The sequence below is a fragment of the Ceratotherium simum genome, chromosome 3, assembly GCF_057802395.1.
Source record: "Ceratotherium simum simum isolate JZ-2026a chromosome 3, ASM5780239v1, whole genome shotgun sequence".
Classification (NCBI taxonomy): domain Eukaryota; kingdom Metazoa; phylum Chordata; class Mammalia; order Perissodactyla; family Rhinocerotidae; genus Ceratotherium; species Ceratotherium simum.
This window is the reverse complement of record NC_141902.1, coordinates 96,986,337-96,998,872: the sequence shown is the minus strand read 5'-3', so window position 1 is coordinate 96,998,872 and position 12,536 is coordinate 96,986,337. Positions and strand designations below refer to the sequence as shown.

At 43.9% G+C, this 12,536-nt stretch overlaps 1 protein-coding gene across 1 annotated transcript; it reads left to right on the top strand.

The window, feature by feature from the left end:
• The first annotated feature begins 633 nt into the window (after positions 1-633).
• On the top strand, positions 634-12,265 carry CFAP161 (cilia and flagella associated protein 161). Its single transcript, XM_004432027.3, has 7 exons — positions 634-770; positions 1,615-1,704; positions 2,261-2,493; positions 3,508-3,592; positions 7,508-7,666; positions 10,840-10,913; positions 11,307-12,265. Exons 1-7 carry the CDS (start codon positions 702-704, stop codon positions 11,500-11,502), a joined length of 906 nt encoding a protein of 301 aa, XP_004432084.1. The 5' UTR covers positions 634-701; the 3' UTR covers positions 11,503-12,265.
• Positions 12,266-12,536: the final 271 nt, after the last annotated feature.

Sequence of the window (12,536 nt, the reverse complement as noted above, 5' to 3'; positions counted from 1 at the left end):
TGCTGAAGGGAGAAAAGGCTCCTGTGTCTTTCATTTCTGTCTTGTCTTAGTAGACACTAAATAAAGGTGAGTTACTGAGCACATTCAATCAGCATCAAGCTCCAGGCAGTCCTACGGTAACTGTTTATCCCTCCTGCTCATAAAATAATACTCTGTTTATAATATATGTTTCTTACTTTTGGGCCGGTGAAATTTTGACTAATTCTCCCTTCCTCCTTCCTTCCATGTCATTTCGGTTTCCAAATTTTTACATTAAGCATGTATTGCTTTATGATTAGGGCGAAATTGCTGCTGAGTATAAAAACAGGCCGCTCTGCTTGCATTTAAAAGCTCCTCTTTGCTGCCTCAACAAGCAAGGGATGCTTTATTTTAACAGTGATTTTCGTTTAGATTCTAAAAGAAAAAAAAGTTTTAAATTTCTCTCTAGAGAGCATTTAGAACGATGAGGTCTGTAGGCTGGAAGTTTTCCTTTCGCCCCGTCGCAATTAAACTCAGAAAATCTAAGCGACGGAAGCGGGGCGGACTGCGGAGCGACGGCGCCCGGGGTGGGGCCCGTGCGAGCCTCGCGCCACTCGTGTCACTTATTGACCAGCAGGGTCCCGGACCTTGGCCAATCGCACGGGGCCAGGTCGTCATGGCGACGGGGCACGCTAAGGCAGGCGGCGTCCCAGCCAGGTTTGCTCGCTGGAGAGCCAGGGACGATGGCGCAGAACTTGTATGGCCCGCGAGTCCGGATGGGCAACTGGAACGAGGACGTCTACCTGGAGGAGGTACTGCTCAGGGACCCCAAGCCCGCCCTAAGGTCGGCCCCCACTTTGAGCATCCCAAGCCTCCTTTCTCACCTGGCGCGCACCGAATACCCCTAAAATCCCGCCCCTCTCCGAACGCCCAAGGACTCTCACCTGGGGTCCCGCAAACACAGACCTCACGCCCTTCTCCTCTTGCCCTGGGTCCCTTGGCCTCCCAAACTCGGGTGCCTTGACTCTGGAGCCCCCCCGTGCCTCTCCCTTAGTCTAGGGCCCCACTCAGTTCCCTCCGTTCCGTGGCTTCTTCCAGGCTCAGAGGCTGCGGTTCAGGTGAGGAGGCAGGCTCTAAAAAGAAGCTCTGTGCCGTCCTGTCCCGTCTCCCGCCCCACCCCCCAACGCCATACCCACACACACACCCTCCCGAGTGTCCCCGCAGCATCCCTTTTACTGACCTATACTCACTGCTTTGACTTCTCCTGTGCTGGTCTTGACAAGGCACTGGGTCATCCGTGTATGGAACTAGTTGTGTGTGTGGGGGGATCTTTCAGTGTCAATCATCATCCGACCAGGGGAGACCTCAGGAGGGGACACATTGCCTCCAAATGTTACTCATGATTGTCTCTGTAATTACAGGTCATGTCTCCTTTTTGTGCCTTTCTCATTTTTTCTAAACATTCTACAATGAAATAAAAATATTAAAATAATGCTAACAAATTTTCCACCATTCCTATTACGCTCACATTTCTTTTTAGGTTCTCAGACTTTGCCTTTTCAACTTGATGTGCTTCTGACCTAAAAGCTACCAGTATCTGTATTATTCAGGACTGTTGTTGACTCTTTGAGTTTTATTCATTTTCTCTTTAACTAGGAGCTCATGAAAGACTTCTTGGAGAAGAGGGATAAGGGACAGCTTCTCATACAGAGAAACAGAAGACTAAAAGAGAATCTTTTGAGACAGGTAATTTTAAATTGGAACCTTGTTTTCAGAATTCTATCAAATTAAGTGTGAGCATGTGTTAAACGAGCGAAAATTCCATAAATGAGTTATCATTTGGAAAATACCAGTTTTTCTCTTTGGGTCTGAAAACGACAATGTTTAAAATTCCCTAAGATTTTAGAAACCTATGAGCAGTTTGCTGTTAATTACGTTTACCTGCATTTTCCAAATCAAGAACTGAATAGGTTAATAAACGCGTAAGTAAAATGCCCCTTTGTTGGTGCTCAAGAAATTTTCAATAAATGTTGAATGAATGAATTAATGGAGTCAACGCATGTGATTTTTCATCAGCTTCATTTTACTTCATTTTGGATTATTGAGGGCTTTGCTTTGGCAAAGTGGGAGGGGATTAGTGGCAGGAAAGGGAAGAAAACTAAGGGTTTGAGGGAATCCGAGTGGATCCCCTATTGAAATGAATCCTAGTCTGAGAAGAAAAGAAGATGGATCAGCAGTGGCCTTGGCACTGGCTGCTAAGGAATTGCATGGTTTATTTGAAAAGCTCCTATTTAAACTGTAGATGCAGCTCTCCATATCTGAAGATGGATGCATTCACTACGGCGACAAAGTGATGCTTGTGAATCCCGACCATCCGGAGACAGAAACTGCTCTGTTTCTGGGCGGGGACCTGAGCCTGTGTGTGACTCCGGATGAAGTTAAAGCCCATCTGAGTGACGAGTTAGAGGTGCCCTGTGGCCTGAGCGCAGCTCCAGCCATGGTCCCGGTCGGCAGAAACACTTTCATCATTTTGAGGTAAAGTGCTTTAACTTTCATCATAGTGATCTATTTACACTTGTAGCTGAAGGACCCCGGGATTGGAGCAGTGCTGATGGGAGGCCAAGGTTACACGAACATTCTCTGGGATTCTCATCTTGTTTTCTTATCTTGAGGGTTGTTGTCAAGGGACCTTTACCATCCCTTTATCTTAAATGTCAGGATAATCGATAATTTGTGTTCAATTCAAAATGCTTAATTCAAAGGTATTAGATCCAGGGAATTAAATTCATATTCCGCCTAGAAGCGAGGTGGGTTTTCCTAATAGCATCTCAGAATGCTTTGAGCTCATTTGAGTGCTTTTATTGTTTTTAATGTTGTTATGTTATTTTTATATCAGAAATATATAGTTTAATGGAAGGTGGCATTCCATGGGGATTTGTTATTTTAAAATTAATTGTCCACTAAAAATGTACTTGAGGAGATTGTGAAAATGAGCATTTAATCCTTAGAGAACAGATATGTAATTACTATTTGAAATGTTGCTTTCACTTTGTTACTAAATTATGATGGCAATGTTTATATTACAGGAATGTAGCCAATCCTTCAAGTCTTTAGTTTAGATTTCTTTTGAATACATATAATTTACATTAAGACAACTAAAAATTGATCACAACTTCTGTTTCCTGGAGGCTTAAGAAGGAAGATTGTATTAAATGTCTACAAACATGTTACCCTGGTTCTCTCTAAGGATGTCAGGGTTCTTGACCCAGTTCCTTAGTGTAGGATGGCACGATATGCTCAGCCTGCTCTAGGCTGACAAAGTGGGGATGCTGCTCTGTGTCCTGGCGATGCTGGAAGGCAGGGAATGGGGTGCTGGCTGGATTTGAAGGCCAAAAGAAAAGACCTTTTGTTTAGTCACTTAATTCAGTTATGGTACATGACTATATACATTATCAAGAAAATTATAAATGAAATTGCATGTACAAAAAGTAGAGCTGTAGAATGATTCTAATACAGCCAATTTATGTTATATTTATACTCCACCTACAGTGCAGACAGAGACGCCGTCGGTCAAGTTCTTAGATACGGGCAGAACTTTTGCCTCGGGATAACAGGAGGATTTGAAGACAAAATGGTGAGTCACCATGCAACGATGTCTACTTTGGACCAGCCCTTTTGGTTTCCATGTGGGCTACTGGCTGCCTGTTGCAGTGGACAGAGAACTCAACAGTCATGTGCTCCATCTCTGGCTTCCCTGTGGTTTCAGCGTGCAGCTTTTCACAGGCAGTTGTGGGCCAATTCTTTCCCTCTAACTTTGCAAATTACAAAAATAACCCTTAAAAGTTAAAGAGCAAGGGAAAAAAAAACCTTTTTGCAATGCAGCTGGCAAAAAGCAAAAATTTATACCAAATGAATGGATTATATAATAATAATGATAGCTGTTTAATGTCACCAATGCTAGCAAGATATATCATCTGACAACTTTTTTTTGACTTTTTATTGTCAAACTTCTGTTTAATATGGGAGAAGGACAATAGGAGATGCTTAAGTTTGCATAAATCAGGGAGCATAAGTCTTCGATCTTTACCTCTCCTTGGGGATTAGGAGGCATAGTAGAACAGATAAATATGGGATTGAGTTCCAGCTGAGAGGCATACCTATGGGTGGGATTTTGGGTAAGTTATTAAACCCTTTTGAGTCTTTCTCATCTATAAAATCGGAATTATTATACCTTTCTACATGCTTACGTGCTTCTCATATTCTTCCAAACAAGTCTGTGAGGTAGGGACTATTTTACTGATGGGGAAACTGAGGCATAACAAGGTTAAGTGATTTTGCTCCAAATCACTCATCTACTAAGTGGCAGAGCTGGTAACGATATAACATTTTTCACTGAATCAAAGATTCCATTATTGTATGAAGGGAAATTATTATTGTTTTTTTGTGCCACTAAGAAAAATCAATGCTGGCAATTAAACTGTGACATACCATAGATGGGAAGCTGCAGCCTGATTTTAAATGTAGAAATTAGAGGAAAGACCAAGTTGCTGAAAGAGGAGAGTAAATCCTCATCATCTTGTCCAGAGATTAGCATGACTAACATTTTGGCTTATTTTCTTTTATAAAGGGAGAGAGAATAGACTTAAAATACAGGGAACATTACAAGTGCTATGACATTTAGATATCATTTTTTTCCTTTTCTTTTTTTTTTGTGTCTCTCTCTCTCCTTTTTTCTCCCTTCCTCTCTCTCTTCCCATCTCTTCTCTCCTTCTCTCTCCTGTAAATCATCTGTTCTCCGCCTGTTTATTGATTCGGGTTTCTAGATCTGCTCTTTCACAGATTATACAATTTTCATGTTTGTGGCTAATACGTCCTTCCATTTGTTATTTGGCTTGTAAACTGTAGTTGTTCTAATCTATTTTTGAGTAAAATCTATCAGTGTTTTTCTTTGTAATTCCTTCCGTTGCTCAGACCCTTTAAAGTCTGCTCCAAAGACGTGATAAAAAGAGAAACTTGTGTTAACTTCTAGATGTCTACTCCTGTGTAAGCTTATTCTTTAGTTCACTTGGGATTTATTTTAATAAAGGATTTTCTGTGAGCATCTAAATTTCTCCCCAATGACTAGTCAGTGGTATCTTTTTTATTTCTTTTTTTTTTTTTTTGTGAGGAAGATCAGCCCTGAGCTAACATCCGTGCTAATCTTCCTCTTTTTGCTGAGGAAGATGGGCTCTGAGCTAACATCTATTGCCAATCCTCCTCCTTTTTTTTCCCCCAAAGCCCCAGTAGATAATTGTATGTCATAGTTGCACATCCTTCCAGTTGCTGTATGTGGGACGCGGCCTCAGCATGGCCGGAGAAGCTGTGCGTCGTTGCGCGCCCGGGATCCGAACCCGGGCCTCCAGCAGCAGAGCTCGCGCATGTAACCGCTAAGCCACGGGGCCGGCCCTCTTTTTTATTTCTTGAATAATTATTCCTCTCTTCACGGACACATGCTGCCTCCATTAACATGCAGTAAATTATTATACATACTCCATGCTCTTTCTGAGCTCCCTGTTTTGATCCTTTGAACCAGAGTTGTCTATTTCTATTCTAGGTCTATGGCTTTATAGTATACTTATTCTAACTACAACTTGACAGCTTGTAGGGCTAGTTCTCTCTCATTACACTTCTTTGTCTGAATTATATTAGGAATTAATCTTTTAGCTAAATATAATAATTATTTTTTTCCAAGTCCCTCTGCCCTTGTGGGAAGAAATCACTTGGTATTTTGATCAGCATTGTAAAATTAAGTAAATTTACATATTTTGTAGCTTTACAATATTTATTCTTCTGAGATGTCTCTCTATTTATTTTTTATATCTCTCAGAAAGTTTTGCGGTTGTCTTCACGTCCTCTGACACCAACCTCGTGAGGTCATTTCTAGTGTGTCTTATTTTGGATGCTGTTGAGGGGAGATCCTTTTGATGCTGCAGCAAGACTATCAGAAAGCCATTGGTTTTTATATTCACCTTTGATGAAATCACTTACTCTTATTCATTTTAATAGTTTTTCAGTTGATTCTCTATGACTTCTGGGTATTGTCATTTCATCTTCAAATGATGACAATTTTATCTTTTCTTAGATTCTTATACCTCTCCTTTCTATTCCTTGTCTTTGAATTAGCAAGCACTTCTGGGGCGTTTATAAAAAATCTGGTGATAGTAGCTTTCTCGATTTGTTCCTGATTTTATTGTTATTTTTCTTTACATTAACAAAATGGAGTTTGTGGTTTGAGATGGATATTCTCTGCCATTTGAAGTCCTGGTTTTCTTGTTGCTCTGAATGGCGCCATCATTCTTTCCATCAGCCAGGGCCAAAGCCGTAGTGAATCTTTGACCCGTTTCTCTCTGCCACCCACATCCAGCTGATTGTCAAGGCCCACAGCTGTCCCTTCATAAGGCAGTTTGGCCTGTCTTTTCATTCTGATGCCAGTACCACTGTTTAGGCCCCATAGCTTGATCCCTCCAGTCTATCCTGACTTGTGACCACACAAGATGGGATGCTGACAGGTTGATCCTTGAAAAGCTCAGGTCTGGTCTCCTCCCATCTACATCGAAAAGTCAGCGCTGGCTTCCACTGCCCTCTGAATTAAGTGTTGCTGTTCACTGTGGCATCTGTAATATATCCCCACCCTCCCTGTCCATGCTCATCCCCTCTGGCTCCCTGGCACCCCGTCACCCCCTCCTCAGAGTCTTCCCTGAGCCCCTTGGAGAGCCTGTGTTCCCGCCTCTGCCCTCCTACGGCTCTTTGCATCCTGCTGGACAGCCATGCCTTACAGGTGCTTCCCATTTCTATCCTCGGTCATCTCTCCTGCTAGTTGGAAAACTTCTTGAGGTTAGTAACTCATTTCTGCCTTCCACATAGCTCTTCAAGGCACAGCTTTGCATATGAAAGGTGCTTATTGAAGACCTATTAAAATCTGCAGGCATGACCTCCAGGTTCAGGGTGAAGATGAGTCAGCAGAGAGAGTTAACGAGGAGCTAACATTTTGGACTTTTCGGCAGGATGGGGTGGTTCTTGGCAAAGTTACAGGCAGCCAGAGAGCTGCCTAGATAGATTTTAAGTGTGGACGTCAATTCCAGAGGGGCGTAGACCCCTGAGGCTCACAAATGAATATCAGCTGTGATGATGTTGGTTTTAAGAGCACTTCCCTTCATGCAAAGAGTTTCATGCAACATTATTTGTAATAAATCAAATATTGATCCAGGTCCTATGCCCTAAAAAAGAGGAGGAGGGGAGCAGGGACGGGAATGAGCAGAGAGCAGGAGACTAGGTTTGGTGTTCAAAGAAAGGGAAAGCAGTTTGAGGTGATGGGGGGGCGGGTGGTCTCAGCATCCCAAGATGGCATTTCTAAGGTAGAGGAGAACTGCGTGTTCTCATACAATCAGTAAGAACAGGGCTTTTGAAAACTTCTTCTGAACACGCTTGCCATCCAGCCAGTTGACTGCTTCCGATTTCCCTGGCTTTTCAAATAGTGTAACGTAGTTCATCTGTCTGCTGTCATTTTCAGTTATATTTATCAAGTGACCACAGGACCCTACTGAAGTCGTCGAAGAGGTCTTGGCTCCAGGAAGTGTACCTGACAGACGAGGTCTCCTACCTGAGCTCCTGGCAGGCTGCCTTCCCCGACCCCCAGCTGCGCCTGGAATACGAAGGCTTCCCGGTTCCGGTGAGCACAGCCGGGGGAGGACACGCACGTGTGCTGACACTCCTAAATGGATGCGCTTGACTCCTGTCTGGAAAACTGGAGGCTCCTCATAGCTCCAACGCCTTATGCACTCTCCCTTTTTTTCATTTATGACTCAGGCTTGGAAGGGTCTATTTTGCCCTGTGGTAGCATCCTGCTCTGGTGTTTCTCAACTCTGGCTGCACAGTAGGATCACCTACGGAGCTTTTTAAAAATACTGAGGCGTGGGCCCTGCCCTGAGAACAGGCTGAGAACCACTGATCCGAGACAGTAAGGATTATGACACTGCTCTCTTCTAGGCCTCTGTCAAGTCCTCATTTCTAAAGAGACTGGGAAATCCTGGGGAAGTGAAGGAGACAGCAACGCAGCCACGCAGGCGAATGCAGTGGCTCCCCAGGGCAGCATCTTTCTCCTCATTGCTGGACATTTTCTCAGGACCCTGGGCCCTGCGGGACTGGAGCCCAAGGCACAGTCCTGGTGGGAATGCAGATCTGGTGGGCACAGAGCTGTTTGAGGGCCAGAGACTCTGCTGCTCTCTCATGAGGCATCCAGCAGACAGAGAGTGAGGAGTTGATAGAAGTCACTGGAAGAGTGTGGAATTACAGCAAGAAGGATTTAAAGCGTTGGCCAGCTGAGGTGGCCATCCAGGAAGGGGCCCCTGGTTATGGCCACTCTGAATCCTCCCAGCACAGCGTGCTTCTCCCTCGAGCCCTGCAGGCAGACTCAGGTTCACAAGGTTCTTTCTCTCAGCATGGAGAATATACACATGGTCCATGGTGACACAAGCTCGACAAATCTCTCTTCCACTGGCGTTTGCCAGGCTTTGCTCTCCTTGGAACCGCCTCTCGTTGCCATGAGTTAGACTGTCGGTGTCTCAGTTTCCTTATCCATGAAATAGGGGTGATAATAATGTTTACTTTGTGAGGTTTTGTGAGGATGAAATGACTAGTATAGTTATAGTGCTTATTAGACAAGCGCCTGGCCCACACACAGCTCTCACCGGTGTCAATTATATTGTCACTGTTTTTATTATTACAGTTGTTGAAGGAGCAGGCACCGGAGATCTTTTCTGCGTTGCTAACCAGGCCTTAGCCTGGGGCAGGTCTCTGAGCCTCACTCAGACACAGTTGTGAATCTGCGGAATGGGAGCCTCAGCCTGTCTGAGCCACGCTGCACTGTCGATGCCCTCCAGCCAGAGTGAGCAGGAGCTCCTGTGGGTGAACGAGTGGGCTTTATTGCTTGCTGCAGCGGGGGAGAATGCACGCACACCTGGGGAGCCGGGGGGCATCTCAGTCAGAGGATGTGGGAAAGGACATGTCACAGAGCCTGGGCTTTGGTTGGACAATTTTAGGGAGTTTCCCAGGAAGTGGGGCTTTGCTCTCAGTCGGATGCTGTCAGAAAGCAGACATAATTCTATGACTGTATCTCAGTACATCTTATCTATAGAGAGGACAGGCCGGAGCACGGCTAACTCTGTCCTTAGTGAAGAAGCAGTGGTCACTCATGTTGGGCAGCAGAGGTGGATGTTTGGTGTTTCATGGCTTGGATGATGCTCATGTTTTGTCTGTTTTCAGACGTGATTACAGAAAGGTCTTGCTTTTGTCTTGACCCATTGTGGTCACAGAGTGGCTTTGTCTGATGTGGACATTCTGCGAAATTGATTCCATTCGGCTGGAGCACACTGAGGTCGAGCTGTGAGCGCCAGGCCAGCTCCCGGATGTCAGGGGCTGCTTTTTTCTTTCTCATGCAGCTTTTAGTTTACGTGAGTCAGGATTTTTAAATAATACGTACTTTTTTTTCTGATTATAAAGCATAACATATGTACACTTACAGAAATTCAGCAAAGCACAAAAAATAATATGAAAATTACCAGTAGTTCCACTCTCTGGGGAAAGCCACTGTTTTTATCATTTCTGTCTTTATCCATGCGTATGGTGTTTTTTTTAAATTTATTTTTTTCTCTCTTTTTTTTATTGAATGTTATTTGACACACAACATTATGTAAGTTTAAAGTGTAAGACATATTGATTGGATAAGTTATGTTGCAATATGCTTGCCATAGTAGCGTTAACTAACAGCTCCATCACGTCACATAATTATTGTTTCTTCTAGTGTTGGGAACAATTAAAATCTAGTCTCTCATCAAGTTTAATGTTTATAATACAGTTTTGCTGTCTGTAATCACTATACTGTGTCTCCAGGGCTTATTTCTCTGCTAGTTGCAAGCACGTACCCTTAGACAACACTTCTTCCATTCCCCCATCCCCAGCCCCTGGTAACTACCATTCTACTCTCTGCTTTTCTGATTTCAATTTTTTAGATTCCACATATAGGAGATATCATACAGATTTGGCTTTCTCTGTCTGACTTATCTCAGTTAGCATAATGTCCTCAAGGTCCACCTATGTTGTTGCAAGTGGCAGGATTTCTTTCTTTCTCACGGCAGGATAATATTCCATTGTGTGTCTACACCACATCTTCTTTATCCATTCGTCCATTGTTGGACACTTGGGTTGTTTCCCTACCTTGGCTATTGTGAATAATGCTGCAGTGAACATGGGAGTGCAGATATCTCTTTGGTAACCTGTTTTCATACCCAGAAGTGGGATTGCTAGATCAGGTGGTAGTTCTATTTTTAATTTTTTGAGGAACCTCCATACTGTTTTCCATAGTGGTTGAACCAGTTTACGTTCCCACCAACAGTGCACAAGGGTTCCCTTTTCTCCACATCCTTGTCACCACTTGTCGTCTCTTGTCTTCTTGATGATAGCCATTCTAACAAGTTTGAGTGATATCTCACTGTGGTTTTGATTTGCATTTCCCTGATTGGTTTATTTTTATTTTTTATTTAACAAACAAAACATTAGGACATAATTTTTTTTCCACTTAAAAACACCACTGACCATATCTCATGTTGTCAAATATCATCTCCAATATGACTTTGAATGATTGTATGATGTTCCATCATATGTGTATCTACAATAATGTATTTAATCAATCCATTATGGTTTGGCTTCTAGGTTAATCTATGTATATATATGTATATATGTTTTTACTAAATTTAAATGAGTATAGTATATTTCCAAATTTTTGCTTTTAAGAAATTGGAGACCTTAATTCATAATGCAAATAATACACTTTCTTTATCTTTAAAGGCAAATGCAAAAATTCTCATCAATCACTGCCACACGAATCGGGGGCTGGCGGCTCACCGGCATCTTTTCTTAAGGTATTGCATTGCAGGGTACAGCAAAATGCTACACTTGGGGGGTGGGGGTTGTGAATATGAGCAAAGAAGCTCAATAGAGCGTGGCAACGCAGAAAACAAGTCCTTTAATGATGAAATATTGTCACATAGAGCTTTGATGGTGTGAAAAATCCTATTAGAGCCCCTTCTGTTATACGAATCCTTCCTCACAAGAGGCTGTTGTTATAATGGGATCCTGTCCACCTCATCCTTGCCCCAACAGGGTGAAACTTCCTGGCAAACGTGCCATATTTTAGAGCTCCCCAATGGCATTACAAGGCAGTCTGCTGAATTAGCTGCTTTTGAGGTGAATTGAGCAGCTTCCTGAGAGCTGTCATTCCATTTCCAATCTGTGTTCCTTCTTTCTTACCCCAGAACCTATTTTGGAAAGGAAGCTGAGGTCGCGGCTCACACATATCTGGATTCACACAGAGTTGAAAAGCCGAAGAACCACTGGATGCTGGTGACTGGGGATCCCAGGAAAGACTCCTCCACCATGCTGGACCTGCCCACACCGTGGGCTGAGGACTCCCGAGCCCTAGATCGGGCGGCAGACCCGGGGGCGCAGTGACACACTGGGGCGCGCGTCCAGTGGGGCCGAGACAGCAACCATCTGGTGGTGCCTCCAGCTGTGTTGAAGTAAGGCACAGAACTCTTTGCACACTGTGTTAGAACGAAGGCTCTATGAAGATTATTGAATTAGCGGTGGGGGTCTAGGACACAGAAAAAAATTAGCTCTTGGGAACAGTTCATAAACAGTACTTGAAGGCGACAGATGATATACCTATGTCGATAGCAAATTCTGGAGAACTCAGCTTCCTCTGTTTAGATCCTGTGTAGCGGCAGCTGCCCCAGGGCCTATGTGTTACTTTTTAAAGCTATGTCTATGTAGTAAAGCCCTTGGACCTGGACTGAATTTTTGGCCACTGCCCACCCCCGCCCCAATGTATTAAGAAGTCAACAAGGTGTAGCTGTGAGCTGTGGCCTTACCTTGGAGTTTAACATTTTCCCCCTTGTATTTTCATTTCTACCTCTGGCTTCGGGGATCAGGACCTCCACCTGATGAGTCACTTGTTATTTTGTAATGATTTTCCGAAGGCAGAATCTCTTTATTGCCACCTCGTCTCCAAAACTGGCACGTTAGTTGTGGCGCCTGTGTGGTCAGCAAGTTCCTGACGAAATAAATATGTATCCTTCTGTGTATTCCTTCACCTGTTCATTCTTCGTCAAGTGCCTGTGATGTTGAAGGTGTTGTAATGGGATGAAGAGACCCCCAGCCCTGTAGATAAAGGTGAGCTCTAAGGCTAGTTCACATGTAAATACCGAGAGGCAGAAAGTAAGTCACAGATCATGTCAATGCGTTTTCAATAGATGCAGCCTCAAGCCCATGTGGATGGACCCTCTTCAGGGAAGCAGACGTTTGCCGTCAAGGGCTGCAGGAGCTAGGGTGGAGGTTCCCACCCTTTGCTGGGCATTGGATTCACCAGGAGAACTTGAGCAATAATCGATGCCTGCGCCCCACCCAGGGAAATTCTGAGCTAGTGGTCTGGGGTGCAGTCTGGGCACTGGGCCTGTTCCATGTTCTTCTGCACTGTTTTAGGAGAT

What these genes read in the sequence shown, in the direction of transcription:
- CFAP161 (XM_004432027.3), top strand. Translation starts at nt 702, where the DNA reads ATGGCGCAGAACTTGTATGGCCCGCGAGTCCGGATGGGCAACTGGAAC. An exon ending in AAGAGAATCTTTTGAGACAG is followed by an intron (nt 1,705 to 2,260) that starts GTAATTTTAAAT and finishes TTTAAACTGTAG; the next exon opens with ATGCAGCTCTCCATATCTGA. An exon ending in AACACTTTCATCATTTTGAG is followed by an intron (nt 2,494 to 3,507) that starts GTAAAGTGCTTT and finishes CTCCACCTACAG; the next exon opens with TGCAGACAGAGACGCCGTCG.